At 40.5% G+C, this 17850-nt stretch overlaps 1 protein-coding gene across 4 annotated transcripts in view; it reads left to right on the top strand.

Moving 5' to 3' along the window:
- CARMIL1 (capping protein regulator and myosin 1 linker 1) overlaps positions 1-17850 on the top strand; it is a 200993-nt gene that overhangs the window by 161080 nt on the left and 22063 nt on the right. For all 4 annotated transcript variants that reach the window (XM_075084539.1, XM_075084538.1, XM_075084537.1 and 1 more), the window contains exons 30-31: positions 13312-13378; positions 13690-13886. In XM_075084539.1, coding sequence (XP_074940640.1) covers positions 13312-13378; positions 13690-13886 — 264 coding nt within the window. The remainder of the gene's footprint in view (positions 1-13311; positions 13379-13689; positions 13887-17850) is intronic.

The raw sequence follows: 17850 nt of genomic DNA, 5'->3' as shown, positions 1-17850 counted from the left end.
ACAGTGGCCTGAGGGCCCATAATATGAAAGATTTGTCAGTCATACCAGAATTTGCTAGTCTGTTAAATGAGTTCTTCAGAACGTTGGGAGTGATTGAGTGGTCCAGCGTAGGATATGATAGCTGGAACATTACGGACCTGAGAGTTCCTGATCTCCCTGAGCTGCAGTACAGTAAATTGATGCTTCCCTAATCTACAACTGCCTTAGTTGTCTACGTTTAGTTAGAGCTGCGTTGACGGTAATAAGTCATTAGATAAAAATTGTGTGCAATTAAGATGGAAAGAAAAATCTTTATGCAGAAAATCACTTACTGTTCTCAGATTAAAGGAAAAACCATGGCCTGCTTTTCAGAGCTTAGACTCAGTCATGAATTAACTTCATAACGTAATACAGTTTCTCTAAATTTTTCTGTGCATATATGACAAGTGACACATTTTAAACTTATTTTATTTTAAAACTAACTTTATTTAAAGCACCCTTTTTCACTGAGACTATAATGTGACTTGGTATGTGTAATATGTCGATACTGTCGTGTATCTCGGTATGTGTAATTGTGTAGGTAGACACTAACTGATTTAATTTTGCATAATGCTTCTAGTTGTACTTTATTCTTTCATAGCCATTAGTTCTTTGCAGAAGTAAGATATATTAAATAGCGCTCAATTCCCCACCAAAAGGTATTGGAACATCTTCATTACATTGTGTTTAACAGTTATGTTCTAAAGTTTGGGGGGGTTGTTTTGTTTGGGTTTTTTTAACTTTTTGAATGTTAGTTTGGCGTCCAGAATAATAAAAGGAGATCACCAGAGTTGAGCCACTATTTACAGAAAAGTTTTGAGAGAAATAGCTTTTCTATTAGAAATCCATGTACTCATCATCTTTAAAATATCCTTTTCAGCAATAGAATTTTATTATTATAGGTAATAACAAGCATACAGCCAGGATAAGCATTGCTTTTAGAGCAAAGCAGAGGTTATTTGCATTATGAAGAGGTGCGGTAGGAAATTGTTTGAAACATGTAAAGAAACTGTAGGTAATAATACACAAGTCTGCTTATAAATCTTCTTTAAAGCATTTCAGTGTAAGGTTGAAATGCTTGGATGGTAAATTATGTGTTTGCAAAGTGCTTGTAGCTAATAGAAAAGGACTGCCTGTGATGAATATTGAACCTTAACCATTTCTCATCTATTTCTAATTTTAACCATAGAGGTGGTTCTATGACTTTAATGAAGGAAAGTTGTAAAAAAAAATCTCATGAGCAATATAATAATGTTTTAGTCTTTACTGAACAATAGATTTCATCTCTACAGTAGAGAAGAAAATTTGCAGAAGTAGCAGAACACTTGTAGATTGGTAATACATGTGTTTTCCTGGGAATGGAATATAATTCCTTTAATTCTAAGGCTCCAAAATAAATGGCTAATATCTAGCCATTTTCAGAGATTTAGCAGATTAGTCCGGGTGAAGACTTATGAACCCATGGGTTGTGAAAGACAGACAAGGAGTGTATGGACCTCAATGTTTTCAGAGAAAAGGGAGAAATTGCACTTGTTTGCACCAGAATTAAATTTATTAAAAAAAACACCAACAAAAACCCCTCATAAAGCGCCACCTGAAAGCTTTTCTCTCCCCACCCCCACATCCAAAACAGGTTAGAATTAAAATGGAAAGCCCTTCAGTTGCTTTCACTGGAGGAAGGAGAAAATCATGGTACAGACTCGTGTACATGTGCACTGATACTGTAGGAAGAAAAATTGTACTAGAGGTTCTGTGGTATGCCCTGAGGTACTACCACATCTGATTCTTGTTGCTCTCTATTTACCTGCAGCAGAATTGTCTCAGACATAGATAGTCAGCTTTTTAGATGAAAGACTGAACACCTACTGCAATAAAACCCCAGTTCCTGTTGGACTTCATATATTCTCCTGTGCTATAAATAAATCCTAGCTCTGCGACTCGCTTAATCCATCAAAGATCATTGTTCTAGCTGAAATGAGCATTTCCACTTTTCCATGTACACAGCTTGCTCTCCCCTACCCACACCCTCACACTTGTACTGATGTTCACGCAGCCTCACTACAAACCGGGTGTGGGAATTGATTCAGCTGAAAATTAAGCTTTTTACGGAGGATTTATTTCCCGCGTTAGTTTACAGACTGACTAGTCCTCTGATTGAGTTCACAAAACAAATCCTGAGCGGCAGGAACAAGCAGGCAGGGATGAGGGCAAAGGCAGCAGCCTGGATGAATGCCGGATTAAATTGATTGTGACACTTGAGTTTCTCTCTTGTATGCATTAGCAGAAACGGGCCTTTGATGTGTAGTAAATACAGCAGTCTGTGGGAAGCTAGCAATCGGCATTATGGTATGCGAGAGTATTCTTACTTCTGAAAAGGCTTCATCACAGGCATGCAAGCAAACCTACTTCAGTGGGAGTCCAGTAATATTTCTGACTCACCCCGGACTAGGAGAGTTTATGAAAACATTTCCAGGAGGGGCACAGCACAGTGCCAATGTGCTCCCTAAGCCCTTCTCTACACATGCAGTGCAATGGCTGGAGAAAGTGAGACACAAAGGGAGCTGGTGTGATAATTTTGCAGAACCCATTAATATCTTGTTTATTTGCAAGTTGTGTGTTTATCATAGCCTCACCATTAGTACTATGATTACATTAATTTTAATTGTGAATATTTTTTGCCTATCTTTTCCTGGGTTCCTTTATATATAGTTTTGCAGCATCCTCACTGCCTGTAGAGGTCCTTATCTGTGTTTATTCAATGTCTGTTACGTGTATAGACTACAGACTACAGTTTCTTTCAGGCTCAGGAGGGGTTACGAGTTCCCAGCTGAAACACTTTAAAAGAAACCTGGCTTTCAATGTCTTTTTCCTGGTCTCTGAGTGGAAGGAGGTGATGGATAATTGATATATAGTATGGTTTTCTTAAACCAACTGAGAGTTCAAAACTGTTTCTCATAATCTAGGGTACATTACTGGCACAATATGAAGTAAGTGAAGAATGTCATAAACTGCTTCTAGTTACAGCACGGCATGCTTGGTTAACAAAACAAAAAAAAAAAAGTAGTGTAAAATTGGAGACTGTATTCCAGTTAGGTTAAAATGAGAACGGTGGAGTGCAGCTGCCGGGTATTCTGTTTGGAGGGTGGCACTTCTGTATCAGGAGCTTGTCTTCCCATAATGCCGATGCTTTGTTTTTCCTTAGTAGACCCAGATTTGTATTGGGAGTACAGGGGAGGGTGTGTAGTTACATCCTTTGTGGTGGTAGTTGCTTTACTGATAATGAAGTTCCATCATTTTATTTTGCGTATAATGAAAAGGGAGTTCAGTAACAAAGCACTAACTGTAACACTGGTCTGGAGAGTTTAACTTCCCTGCAGTGGTTTTAAGAGGGAGTTTACTACTAAGAAATTAGTCTGTGGTAGACAGTAAGGTCTTGAACACGCAGCTATGGAGTCTTAGGTAGTGCCAGGCTTGGCTGCTCAGTCCCATTATTCCCCACTCCGCTAGCAAGAATTTGAATGCCCAGGCTGCAGGCAGAGTCATCTCAGCTGGCACCAGCTAGCTGTTGCAGGCTGTAGCCTGCTGGTGGACACCCATCGACCACTTGGTGAGAGAGGTGACCATCCCTACCTGGGTTCGCTTGCCCTGTCAGCCAGCACGCGCCCATACAGCCAGCAGCAGGGATCACCCAAGCGCTCACTTACCTAATTCAGGTAAAGTTAATAGGTTCCGAGGACAAAGGCCCTTTGCACGGCCTGGATCAGGGGGCACTTGTGTGACCCTTTTTGCCAGCAGAGCTGTGAAGTCAGTTGAAGTTCAGCACAAATAGATGCAGAATTCATCTTTCCACACCCTCTCTTTATTAAGAGCCTGCTCGTTATTTCCCATGGCAGGTTAGTGAGAGCTCCTTTGGAAGAGTTCTTGCCAAAATCTAGACTCTGTAACCTTTGGCAGAGGGACAACAGCAAACACCATGAGAATAACCACTAATAGTGCCGTTTCTGTGGCACACATCTGTCTGCAGCCATAATGCTTCTTGATTCAATTAATATCTGGCAAGTTGACCTGAAGTGGTTGAGGAATTTTCTATGTAAGTTGCACGGTCCTTTCTACTGCTTTTTGATTCTTCAGACGTCTCAAATAAATAACTTGGCACAAGTTACTTATCTGTGTTGTATGGGGGAAGTCCTGTTTACTCTGAAATCTGAAAAGCCTACTGAAAATAGCACATGCACGAGTCTGACTCACCAAGAGTGCTTCATATTTCTCTCTTCACCCAGGACAGGGGGCTTGCGATTTTTTGGTCTGCAAAATGGATACCTCATATTGCAGGGACAAAGAATAGTTGCTCACAGGAACAGGGGACAGGAAATCTGTGCTGTGTTAGGGCAGGTGGTTATAGATTACCATTAGATTTTGCTATGTTTAGTCAAGGAAAAGGAGGTTAGGATGAACTGGGTTACTGGAATAGGAACTTATCAATAAATAAATAAATAAAATCAAGAGTACATAGTGCCAAAAGGCTAGAAGACAGCTTCTGACTGAGTCATCAGAGATCTCATCCCTGTTGTCACTGACAACTGCATCACACCATCCTATTCATAAATTTATTAGGCTTCCTCTCAAAACATCTCTCCCCCACACTAGTGGGGAACTCAGAGGTAAATAGATATTACTAAGGACAGCTAAAACCTCATTGCAAAGTGGTGGGTGTATCTGCAGTAGGATCTTACTTCATGTGAGTAAATATGGAATTACTGTGAATTTTTGAGGTCAGTAGTAACAGGATTGGAATACTAATCTAAAACCAAAAGCACTTCACTGGTGAAAAAACCTTCAAGTAAGCAGATGTTGAAGAAAACCAAAAAGGAATGAGCAGGATAGAAAGACAAAGTGATTAAAAAGTCAGGGTGGTTTCATTCGAGGCTGATAGAACCTTTGTTTATATTGTACATTTTAGCTGTGGGTCATTTCCAATACCAGGAATAGTATTTAGATACTCCAGGGGAAGTTTGTGTCCACACTCTCTGAGTAACTGCAGAATCCAGTGCCTTGCTGCCAGCCAGCACTTAATTCCACACTTGTGGGTGAGCAGTCCTGCTTTACAGGACCTCCTCTTTCACGGTGTTTCTGTCCTTCCCTAGGCTCACATGCTGCTCCATGACTGTCTGACCAAGCAGCATTATTTAAATTATATATGACACTTAGCAGCTGGCACTCCATAGACCAAGAATTGCCTAAGAATATCTTAAACAGCTGTCCACCCCTCCATATTTACTGAGGTTAAGAGCTTTTTCTGCTTACTATGTGGAGGTTTAGGTCATGAACAAAGTAATTTTGGATCAGTGTTTGCCAGCTGAAGGTAACGAACAACCATAAGCAAGCAGGTTATGGTGGCTTAAAGAGATGGTTTGTGCCATCTGACCTGCAGCAGCTCTCTGTTCTACACTTAGTTTTTAACTAAAATAAATCAGTTGGAACCATCCTCTTTGCTCATCTTAAAGCCCAGCTGCTGCAGAAGATGCTGCTAGCCTCTTCACGAGCAAGTAGAGAACAGAACTGATGATACGGAGAATTGCTTTTTTTCTTGCAGGTGGTAGTTGCAGGCAGAGTTCCTTGCAGGATACTCATTCAGAACATGAAAGAAAAGATTCAGTTTAATAGTTTTAGGAGCTGCTCAGTTTAATTTATGCATCTGTTTTTTACTCTTCATAATAAACGCTTTGGATATTTATATGCAGGAATATTAGTGGGAATTTTACATTACTTGAAAGATGCAAGTGCAGAATTAAATAATTAAAAGAATATATTGAAATACTTGGTAAAATATCACAGGGCACATGAGCCGCATCTCAGCAAATGGAAAGGCAAAGGTTTCTTGGCTAGTAAAATAAAACGAGCTCGGGGGCAAATCTATTGAGCTTATCTTACTGCAGTGCTACTCCTTTTCTTTCAGAAAATGTTGCTGTACAAAGTAATTCTAAAGGTCAGGCTGGTTTAGATGAAACTAATTGAATTAATTCTGAACCATAGCTCATCCTCTAGAAATTCGTATCTTGAGGAAGGAAAGAAAATAAACAAACATACTCCTTAAATTCACATCTGGATTATTTGTATGCCATATTTAGTTACAATACCTATATTTATATGTAGCATTTCCATATGGAGGACAGAACTCTGAAATATAAGGTCAGGACTAGATCCTCTGCTGGTGTAAAAATGCATAGCTGCTACATTAAGGACAGCTGTGTCAACAAACAGCCTGTTGCAGCTTGGCCTTGGTTTCTAAAAGAGATATTAGTGGCTTTGCTCTCCTGTCTCCTGTAAAATACTCCATTAGCTGTCATGGATTTTAATATTGCATTTAACTTTCCAAGGACAATGGCACTCAAGGGGGAGATTCTAAGGACGGTGATTCAGGTTACCATCGCTGATAGTGGGAAGTACGTAGCTAAATTTCAGCTAGCCATGCTGAGGGTTTTACCCTGGGAATCACGTTATAAAATCTTCAGTAGTTGAAGTAAGCAATAGCAACTTTCTAGTTTCTAAGGCTTTGTGTACAGATGGTAAGACACGTGTGTGTCCAAAGGTTCATATGCAAAAAATCAAAGTTGGTCAATTTACTGCTCTGCTTTATAAAGAATACCTGAAGATTTTTTTTTTTTTTAATGAGAACAGATGCGTGATATCTCTGTCAAAGGTAGTTAGAAGAAGCGTGGGAAATGTCGATTGACTGACATGGTGTCATGGCAGCTTTATAGGTCAGGATTCCTTACAGCAAAAGAAAACAGCAGGACTTGTGATAAAATGCCTTGTTTTCTTATGCCTCTTTCTTAAAAGGGCATACCCCACAAAATACATATAGCTGAAACAATTTAGCACTGGTTTAAAATGTTCTGGAAGAATCCTTGAAAATACTTTTTTTCTGACAGCTCATTCCCAGTTGGCACATTGTTATGATTCCCTGAGCCAATTTCTGGTTTGTTTTGGGTTGAATTTGTTTGGGATTTTTGGTTGTGGGTTGGCGTTTTGTCTTCAGCAATGGCTCATGTACACTGGGAGAAGAGCACTTCATTTTGCAATTAATGCTGAGAGCAAACGAAGAGAAGGGTTGGGTGGCCTTGTGGTCTGTAGTGCTTCAGGGGTCTGAGGACTGGTATTAGGTTACCTGCAGAGCAGCCAGATTCCTTGGTGACTTCAGACCAGTCCCTTAGCCTTTGCTTTGCTTAATGGTGCTTCCTTGTCTCACCTGTTTCCTGCTGTGTGCCTCCCTCTCCTCCTCCTCCCTCCTTACTCCCCACCCACAAGCTGTTTAGCACCTTTTAACTTTTAAGTGGCTCAGTAGTCACACTCACTTAGGTGAGATCACTGAAGTTAGGTCACTATATCACTGAAGTTAGGTGTTTCCATAAGCCCTTGCTGGATCAGGGCTGCAGATTGTAAACTTCCCCCAAATCCTGGAATTGCTTCCTGTTTATATATGTATTGCTTTGCACTTTGGTCCTAATCACATTTCCAGCTGCTTGTATAATACAAATAACTCTCCTGCCGATGGATTAAATACACAGAACGCACTGGAGTATTACCATGAATGGTGTCTGAAAGAGAAGTCGTGTTGCAGATTGATTTTTGAAGTGTGCTGTAGATTTATTTTTAAGATGGTTTCAGTTTTCAAGATGTTTCTCAATGGATTCTGCAGTCTCTCCAGCAATCTCAGAGCAGCCCTAGTGAATGGTAGTGTAGAAGATGGGCAAGAGAAGAGAGAACATGGATTCTGGCAGGGAAATAGAATAAGAGTGTATGTCTGTTCAGACAGCATACAAAAATGAGAGTAAAGAGGAGGTTTGCCTGAATCACTGTTAGTGGAGAACTCCTTCAGAAACTTTGGCTTTATGCAGGTAAAAGAAAAAAACATTAAAAAGAAAAAAGCATAAAACAAAGAAAAACCCTGAGGACAGTAGGAAAATAAAGGAGTGGAGCTGTGTGCAAGAACACTGTTCTTGCTATTCAAAGATAGCCCATTGTATCTTTAAAACTTTTAGCTACAGTTAAGCTTAGAAGTATCAACCATGACAAGTGGATCATTATTGTTGAAAATGTCAAAGCATTGAAAAACTGACCTTAATACCCCTTCAACAATTAAATTATGAACTTCATGTTATATGCAGACTGTTTTCACTGGTGATAATTAAATACCAGTGCAATATCCATTAAAAATGAAGGACCTCCTTGCCAAGAAGTTTAGTCCAAACCATGACTATTGACTTCTGCCACAAACACTCTGCTAATACCTGCAGTGTTGTTATAGCAGCAATTCCCATTCAACTGTAAGACAAAACCACACTCCCCATAATTTTTTTTTTCTTATTCTAAATTAAGGAGTGTCATTGGTCATGTGCCACACAAGAGATGGGATATGGCATTGCTTCATTTCATATGATGGCTGTGCTGCTTCCTTTTTTTCTTTTAATTTTTTGAAGGGGAGAAGAAAGGTCATGCTTTACTAATGGAATAGTATTCTTCTAATGTGCCAAAAGTGCTTGAAAGCCTGTGCCTCTAAACCTCCTTATGGGAAGGAGAAATACTCTTGCTTTGGATTAGGTTTATTTAAACCTCAGGAGAACAGACTTGCATCCCTTTTCATTCTTTCAAGAGAAGCTTTGTTTTGTTTTCCTTGCTCTCCTGCTTTCCACAACAAACTGCTGATTTTTAATTCAGAAGCTTCCTTCAGACTAGGAAGTAACAGAATTACAGTTTTTTCTCACTACTGGTGCCAGCAAAACGAAAAAACACAGTACATTGGGACAGCAGGTGGTAGGTTGGCACCATTGGCGCATGCCATATATTGGAAACAAACATCTGAAAACCTGAATTTGTCCCAGTATAGATAAAACAAGAGAGATTACATCCTTCTCTGGTTATCCTCTGGAAACATGAAGTGTATAGCACCTCCAAATGGAAGGGATTTGTACTTCATTCTTGCATGTCACCTTTCCTGCTAAGACTTCTAAGTGTTTTGGCTTTAGTTTTCTTTATTTTGGTGACTTCTGGTTTTGCCTCCTTTCCTGAGAACTGCTGTTGCTTTGTCTTCCCCATTCATATTCTGTTTTCTTTCTTTTTTGCTGCATGGAGACTCTCTGCTGTACAAGTGTAAGTATTTTTTTAGCTCTGCTGTTTCTGGCCTACTTGTTTATGTTTTTGAGTTTCATTTGCCTCTGTACTGCCTTGTGAGTCTCCTGGGAGACTGTAGTGCCATCCGTCTGCACCTACAAATGAAATAGGCAGCGGTTCAGGGATGAGATTGGATTTTACAAAAAGCTTTAGCTAGTGTAGCATCTGAATTTAAAGCATCCCTTGGCTTTAAGACCAAACCAAAGCAGAGTGTGGATGTTGGAGGTACAAGCACAAACATTACTGCTCAGAAAATCGATTGATTTGGTTTTATATTCAAGCATCATCCAGCTTCATGAAAGAATGGCTTAACAATGGGCATAAACTAGGGCTTTCTTGCCACTAGGGTGGAAGAGATGTCAGGGGTTATCTCAGTTCGGTCAGTTGTGTTTTCTTTGTCTAGTTGCATCACTTTGAGCTTTTGAGTGCTGTTCTCACCTTTTTGTGCTGTCGCCCTTAATCCGTTCTCGTAGCTGAAAACCCATGCATTGTTTTGCAGGAGGGAGGGTTGAAGGGAGACTGGTTGGGAAGCTGAGTTTCAAGAGGGAGGGGGAAGTTCTTCATTAGTTTGTTTAAATTTTTCGAAAGGGAAGTGTTAGGAGGGTCACAGAGCATCCTTGTATCTAATAGGACTGAATATAAATTACTTTGGAGGAGGAGGAGAAAAACATGGAAATGAGCATATCCCTCAGCACTGAGAGTAATTTCAATTACCTCTATAATCAAGAAATGTAGAGTTTCTGAGACCCTGTTGCTAAAATCACATCACTTTCTGGAACTCAAAGTGATTTTAGTTGTTGCTTTTAATTCCCAAGATACTAGTGTTCAACCACAGTTCGTAATATAGTTTAAGAAAACTCAAGAGAGCTCAGATAGTTTTGTAAGGAAGGGAGTCAGAAGGGAGGAATCTGGAAAAGTGATCATGGGAAGAGATCCTGGGAGTTTAAAGCTAGCTTGGACACATGAGAGTGTCTAACTCTAAACATGCCCTTATTTGGGAGCGTGGTGGAGATTTGTTGGCTCCCATCTACTGCAGAGAGGTAGCTTCATGGAGCCATCTCCAGAGATCTCAATGGCGTAGGTGCACGCAGACTTCCAAGAAGGCCTTCCAAGACCCAGAGATGCAGTTAATCTTTTTATCTGTCCTGCCAGGCAGCCTACAGCGTGCTCACGGAAAAGTAGGCAAAACAAGAAGTTCAGGAGGTGGTCTGCTAGAACGGAAAGTCCCTGGAAGATGTGGATAAAGTGAAGAAGGGGAGGTCAATACTAACAGCTGTTGCCCTGTAAAGGCCACGAGTGAAACATAAGGCAGGAAAGCCATGTTGTGCTTCTGTGGCCCAAGGTGGTGGGACAGCAGACAGTGTGCATCTGCCAAACCTGAACTGCTTCCATGAACTATGGGAAGTGGGGCTCAGGCTGGGGAGAGGCGGAGATCTTTTCCTAGGAGTTCAGATATTTCCTCTTGTAATGACATATGCTCTGTAGCATACTGCATGGTGGCTGAGATATTAAGCTGAGATTAAGTCTAATATTTTGTAAAAAGAGCACACTGGCCTATTTACATTAATGCTTTGACCCATTTTGCTCTGTGTGTGATCTAGAAAGTTCACTTGGCAAAAAGCCTTTCATCTGTGTGCTTCCCTAAACAGGCTAGAAAACAGAAGGTTTTAAAATAAAAGTGTATGTATGGCTGTTATTCATGCTCTTAAAGCAAATGGGAGGCATCTCTATCCCTCTGCCTTTATCCCCAGCAACCAAGCTGCTGATGGATCATGCCAAGCTGACAGTAAGTTATAGCAGTGATCCAGAGACTGGCTTATGATCATCAGCACAAGCTCTGCAGGGTTATCTGGGGGCATTTTCTTGTCTGGGAAGGAAAATAAAATAATTCTGTTCCTGGCTGTCGGGGACGTCTTGGAGTGTGTAAGTCCCTGCACAGGAGCCTCAGAAGTTGCCCCATGCTGTTCTGCATTGGTGCCTTGGGCTGCTGCAGCTCTCAGCTTGTCTGTGTTCATCCAGGAGCACTCTGAACACTGGCCATGGCTGTGAAGTTACTGAGCGATCGGAGTTCTCCCATCAGCCTTGTTTTCTGTCCTTTCTTTTGCGCATGAGTTGCTGCATTATCCTACTAGATGTAATTTCCAGTTACACCACCAAAAAAAGTGGCAAGCAGACCAAAATGCATGTAAATATCCATTAACAAGAGAAATGGGCTATGGCTGGAAATAAAACCAGGGGACTACTGGTAGTGACTCCTAATTGCTGACCCCCAAATGCTGAGCTGCTTCAACTCTTCCTTACGTGAGGTGCAGATGCCTTCGGGTGTTTCAGGTTTGGGTGATGGATCAGCAGCTGTCGAGGCGTACGGTTCAGAGGCTGCCCACCTGCCTACCTGTTGTACAATCCACTGAAATTTTGGCTGAAAAAGTTCAGCACATCTCAAGCCACTTGCCATCGAATCCATTGCATTTAATTTATTGGTAACTCTGAAAGTAACGTCTGACCTTTTGATGCAGTAACACTTTGCCTGCTCATTAGTTTCAGGGTAAGTCTGCTCAGGTGGCAAGCTATTTCCTGGCTGGTCTTGAAACTATTGTGTCATTTACTGATGCTTGTCAAATGCGGGAGTAGAAACCTCCAACAGCTGAAGGCATCTGTTTTTTTTCCCCAGCAATGAGCATGGCAATAAAAACAGAGCTCTGTTGCACAGACAGTGCTATCACTGCCTGCTCTGTAGTCTGCAAGTCCTTTTCTGGTCTTGAGAAGATGGGTAATAACTTTCCTATTACAAAAATCTGTCATAACCCTGAGCATGTGAATAGTGGCATAATAATCCTCCTGACTGCTTTGGATGGGAATATGAATTCAGTACATGTAAGTCTGTGCACTGAACTTTTCATACGTAAAAACTAGAAAATGTTTACCTTAACCAATTCATGATTTGTCTGAAATGTTAGTGCCAACTATGTCTTTTCTGGCTCATATAAAATTGACACTGCTGGCCTTGATTAACAATTCTGTTAATGAGCTGTGAGCCACTCCAGATTTGAGGCCACTAGGCTTCAAGACTAGCAAGTAAATGGAAGTATATGGGTGTCACTAAAGCCAGCATGTATGACACTACCGCAAAAGAAGCCCATCTTTGCAGAAGCTCAGTCTTTTTAAATTAACTCTTTAGAAAACCTGCAGGTCAACTTTTTGTTTAAATGTCTTAGAATGCTGAGCTATGTTAAGAGGTTCGGAATTGGTGACACATGCGTTTCCTGTGCAAAACTGTCTTTCTTGCCATGCAAGCTTTCAGAAGAGTTCAAGCAAGAAAATTAGGGCAACTTTCTTCCAAAAATAATAAGCTTAGGTCTTAAGTCTGGGTATTTGTGCTCTTAAGACAACATATTCCTTTTCTCTGGGAATTTGAAGACGAGGAGAATAATAGTGCATAACTTTCAGTAAATGTGTTGAATGTATGCCAAGGTAACTTTCCACCTATTGTCAGCGTATCTAAAGTCCCTGGAAGTCATGTGCTTGCTGGAGGTGTTAATAACACTGACATGGTATTTTTGCTTTTTGAAGACGGGCTGTGTGCTCCAAGACCGCATTTTCCTAGGGAAGTTTGGGGAGCTGTGTGGTGGTGTCAAGAGGCACCGATACCTGAATTATAATCATTCCCAGTAGCATGTCACTAACAAATGAACTGAGGAATTGTATTCTTTATCAAAAATAAAAGCCAGAACAAGGTGGAAACTATCCCTGGTATTGTCATTAACGGTGGAGTACTGGACACAGTAGTTTACGTTTTCTCTGCCACATGATCTCAAATGCAGAGGTGCAGTTTTAATAGTTCCCTTATTTTACAGTTGGGGACCAATAAGTGTACAACCTACGGTTTTAATGGGAAAAATAAACTACCTCCCCGGTTCTGTTCAAAGTCAGTTGAACAAAATGTTGATTTAGAAGAAGTTCTGAAGGGGATGAAAAAAACATTCCCTCCTGGTGTTAAACCCAACCAGATCTTGAAGTGATACATAGGCTTGAAGAACTGATCTGTTGGATAGAAAGGAAAAGGTGTTCTTTGTCATTTCTTTTGCCCGCTAAAGTAATTTTTCTTTTGTTTTATGTTGATAGATGACTCCTAAATCAAAAAGGAAAAGCATCCACAGTAGAATGCTCCGTCCAGTGTCCAGAGCTTTTGGTAAGTGAGAATTTCTACATTTTTGCTGCTTTGCTTGCCTGAGATTCTTCTAGGTAGCTCTTGATTGAAAAGCACAGGTGACTCTCCCTCCCTCTGCATTGCATTTGGGGCCCACACTGGTTGCTTTGTTTTGTGACTCTGCTAGTGTGTTTGGTAGTAAATATTTGCTCACAGTGCTCTGTCTGCTCACGAACATGTGGCTGAGTTCTCTAAATGTGTTTATAACTATTTACCACAAAAGAGAGGAATGGCATTGTCTTTTGTTTTAAATAGCATGTTAAGTCTAATTAGAAAGTTTTGATTTCTCTTAGAAATGGAATTTGATCTAGATAAAGCACTGGAAGAAGTACCTATCCATATAGAAGACCCACCATTTCCTTCCAGCAGGCCGGATAAACGAACTTCTGGATTCATTTCAGAGCTGCCATCAGAAGAAGGGAGAAAACTGGAACACTTTACAAAATTAAGGCCCAAAAGGAATAAAAAGCAGCAGCCCAGCCAAGCAGCAGTGAGTCTACGTTAAAATATTGCTGGCAATGCCATCTGTTGATTCCTTTTTGCCATGAATCGAGTCTTGCAATGTAATGAGGGTAATTGTTAAAGTTTTAAAAGCCATAAGCACCTACTTAATTTCTCTTCTGGTATTCACGTCTTTCAGTGTGCAACCTCTATTACAAGCTTTTTGTCTTGTTTGACACAGCCTAAAACCAGGATATGTTTTATCCTTTTTTAATTTGCTTTTGTTTTTTCATGGAAGCAGTTCCTGGAGGTACTTGGAGCTTTCACAGGAAACACACAAAATATCATGAGACTTTTCAATTATATTGCAAGGGTTTGTTAAGGCTTAATCCTTTTTTCTGCCTGCATTAAGACGTGGTAACTTGGCATGAATTCTTATTTCTATTAGCTCTCAGAGGAGCTACTCTGTGACACCCAGCTTCCCACAGCTCCTTAACTGAAGATGGTGCTTGGGCCAGCAAATCTGCATAGTCACAGATCTGCTTTTCATGCTGGAGCCTGCCTTAGAAAGGCAAAACAGAAGAGTACTGTCTGTCTACGAAAGGCATTGGTGTGAACCCAAGTATATGTGTGCGGAGTTCCCACAGTTCCATTTCCTTGGCATACCACATCAATAAAGATTTATTTCTGTGATGGTATATCTTCAGGGTATGTAAGGACAGATCTGGAGGAGTTACAGAGCTATTTCATGGCAACAGAGCGCAGCTGATATGATATGCCCCTATCAAAGGGCAGCCATTGCTTCTCTGAGTTATGCTCCCTAGTAATGAATGCCTGTGGCTTCTTCTGCTCCCTGAGGATTGTTGGCAGACAGGACCCTTGAAAATTTCCCTAATGCTGGGAAAGATCATATCAGGCAGTAGAGTGCTTTTTGCAGCACTTGGAAATGGAGAAACCTTCAAGCAGAGGGGATTCGCAAGCCAACTTTCCATTCCCTTGCACTTCCCAGGGAGGGATAGAGATAGCAGAAGGATGGACTGGTCTCCCTGTTTAATGAAAACACATCTGTGTTTACTTCTTCCAATTCCAGTTCTGCAGAACGCACATGTTTGCCCAGTTGCTAAACTTGCCTCTCTTCCAAACCTACTCGGCGCATCCTGTGCCATCTGCACAGGGGTGTGGAAGGAGTGGGGACATGGGAGGGCAAGTGCTTCACTACCGGGCATGGAATTAGGGCATACAGTGTCTTGCTCAACAGAAACAAAAAGCTTACTTCTTGTAGAGAAGTGTTACTTCCCATGGTAGTGTAATGTTGTGGGAATGCTCATCCACATCAAATTAATTAGGAAATTATGGGTTTATTTAGTCGCAGAAATTGAAAGGAGCCTTTTTACTTAAACTCATTTGTCCCTGTCTTGTTTTTATGGACCATTTAATTCCTTACTAGTTCTGACCTCATAACAAGTTTAAACAAATTATTGAAAGACTTAAGATGTTTGCTTTGATGCTTCTGAAAATGAAAGAACCAAATTTTGAAGGCCAGAGTCACGAGTGGACTGTGGCATTGTTTGCAGAATTGATTTGCTGCTGGTTTTGCTACTTTGAGAACACAGAAGACAGTGGTTAGGAAAAGCACTGGAAATGTGAGATGCCAAATCTTGACCTTTTCTACCACTTAAAGCAGGTCTGTTGGGTTGTTTGCTGTTCCCAATACCTCCATTTAGTAATTTATGGGGTCTTGGATGATCATAGCTGTACTTCTCTGGTTTTGCTGGAAAACAGATTTATTCTTTGTAAGCTGAAAAATATAAGAAAAAAAAAGGGAAAATGGAGAAATATAAACTTTTAACTCGGGGTGGGTGGGCAGGCAGAAGAAAGATTTATAGTTTTGTCATATTTTTTACTGAAATGAGTGTTCAGAGGCAAAAAAAAAAAAAAAAAGAGGGGGAAAAAAGCAAACCTCAGAACCACCCAACCGCAAGTAGCTTTGAAGCAATATGATGAAAGAGGTCTTTATCATTTAGATTCTGTGAGATCTTAACCTCAGGAGTTCTTCCGTCACATGTAAAGATTTAGTACAGCAAAGAGGTGAATCTCTAATGTATGAAAGAGATTGTGATTCATCTTATTTATTTGTGCTTCCAAGCCAGTTTTTTCCTTAATGAAGAAACATAGAAGGCTCACTTTTAAACTTAGGCTAAAAAAAAAGAAAACGTAACTTTTTTTTTTTCCTTTTTTAGCATTAGGAGCCTAAAACAAACTTAATCAGAGTTCAGTCTTTAACATTGATCACTAAAAGGCATTACAACAAACATCTATAAGAAAATCCTGTGCCTTGAGGATCGTATTAGGCCCTCAACATATCTGTATGTCTTCAGTACATTTTTAGGAACTTGCTCCTTTTTCAGATGCTGACTCTTTTTCTTTCTTGAGGTACATCTCCTCATTTGTTGTAGATCGTTGGATTCTTGCGTTACTTACCCTTCAGGAGATGCACTTGCCTTTGATACTTACATGTTTCTTCCTGATGTTGGAGCACTCCAGTATCAATATTAAATGGTTTCTCAATTCTGTTGGAAATGCATCAGCCACTTTTGCTTGACACATTTTGGTTGAAACATCAGTCTTAGCTATTTTTTGACTGAGAAGGTAAATACTTATATTGAGACGGCCAGCACTAGTGTGACCAACCCAGATGTTAGTATATGCATTGCTGCCTAGTGTCAGATGCTCCAGCTAAGCAAGTTCTATACAGAAAACCCCAAAGCTGGAAGTCTGAGAAGTCATTGTGCTTCTTAGCACAAAACTGGTGTTCATAGAAAATATGCAGTTTAACTGACAACAAAGCAGTTGTTACCAGCTGGGCTCTTTTCAGATCAGTGTTCATTGCTACAGCAGGTACCAATAAAATATTAACTATTATCTTTGACAACAAAGTAAATACTAGGCTTCTAGCAAGGTTCAGGAAAAAGATTTATGGATGTGTCAAAGCATTAGTTAATATGCAGTTCGTTGTCCTGGCTTAATGAGGCTAAGTTTGATGTTAACAGCAACTTTTAAGAGTATTATTTTTCTTTTTAGAGGCATAGAAAAGAGTGTGTATTCCAGCTGAAGAGGGAAGCTGGGATTACTCTGAGTTGTGGCAGCTAGGAGATTCCTTGATTTAAACTGTTTAAAATTACAAACCCTGCTATTTTGCGGCAGGCTGATTCCTGGTTGTTAGTACTACCAAGAATACAACTGGGTTGGGTCTTGTGGAGTCCTCTTTAGTTCCCTGAAAGGTTTCCATGTGGCATTCACATTGAAGGAACTCTCTCTACTGGTAATAGAGCTTTTCCACATCAAAGCCACGTATGGGAGGTAGACCACGTGAGAAATCCACCCAGGGGACCGCATGTTTCATCTTCAGGAGGCTGTAGAGTCACCAGCTAATCTTCACGGAGCCATTGTGGCTGGCAGGTATTACTAAGTCAGCCTGGTTTAGATGCCTCCGGTCACCCACATTCAAAACATGGGCACTGAAACAAAAGAAAGGGAGCAGGTCTTCCATTTTCAGACACTCAGCGGAAATATGCGTTCCATTCCTAAAGTGAAATGCCTGATTCTGTATTTAGAGTTTCTGCTTTTGGAAGTGGTGGACTGAATGAATTATAAAAGGCTCTGTTAGCCTGCTGGAGCTCTGTTTCTAAATTTCTAAATCCAAAATCCAGAACATATGTTTCTCTCTGAACAGGGAAACAACTAGCTGTTGAAAATACTTTCTCTTCAGATCACAACCTGGTCAGGATTTAATTTTTCTTTAACTGCTTTATTTGTTTTCTGACTGAACTAGTGCTCTATTCTCACCAGCCCAAGGCATTTGGTTCCTGGCCTCATACATTACAGTATCCAGTCTGTCACTGGTGTTTGGGTTACTTTGTGTTTGATGTAATGCGTCAGCTGGCAGAGACCAAAAGGGGAATTCCAGTAGTGATTCCATTGTCTGCACTGAGGTTTGGTTGGCACATGCAACT

The sequence above is a fragment of the Phalacrocorax aristotelis genome, chromosome 2 (genome assembly GCF_949628215.1).
Source record: "Phalacrocorax aristotelis chromosome 2, bGulAri2.1, whole genome shotgun sequence".
NCBI classification, from domain to species: domain Eukaryota; kingdom Metazoa; phylum Chordata; class Aves; order Suliformes; family Phalacrocoracidae; genus Phalacrocorax; species Phalacrocorax aristotelis.
Note: the sequence above shows the minus strand (reverse complement) of the source record. Positions and strands in the feature narration are given on the sequence as shown.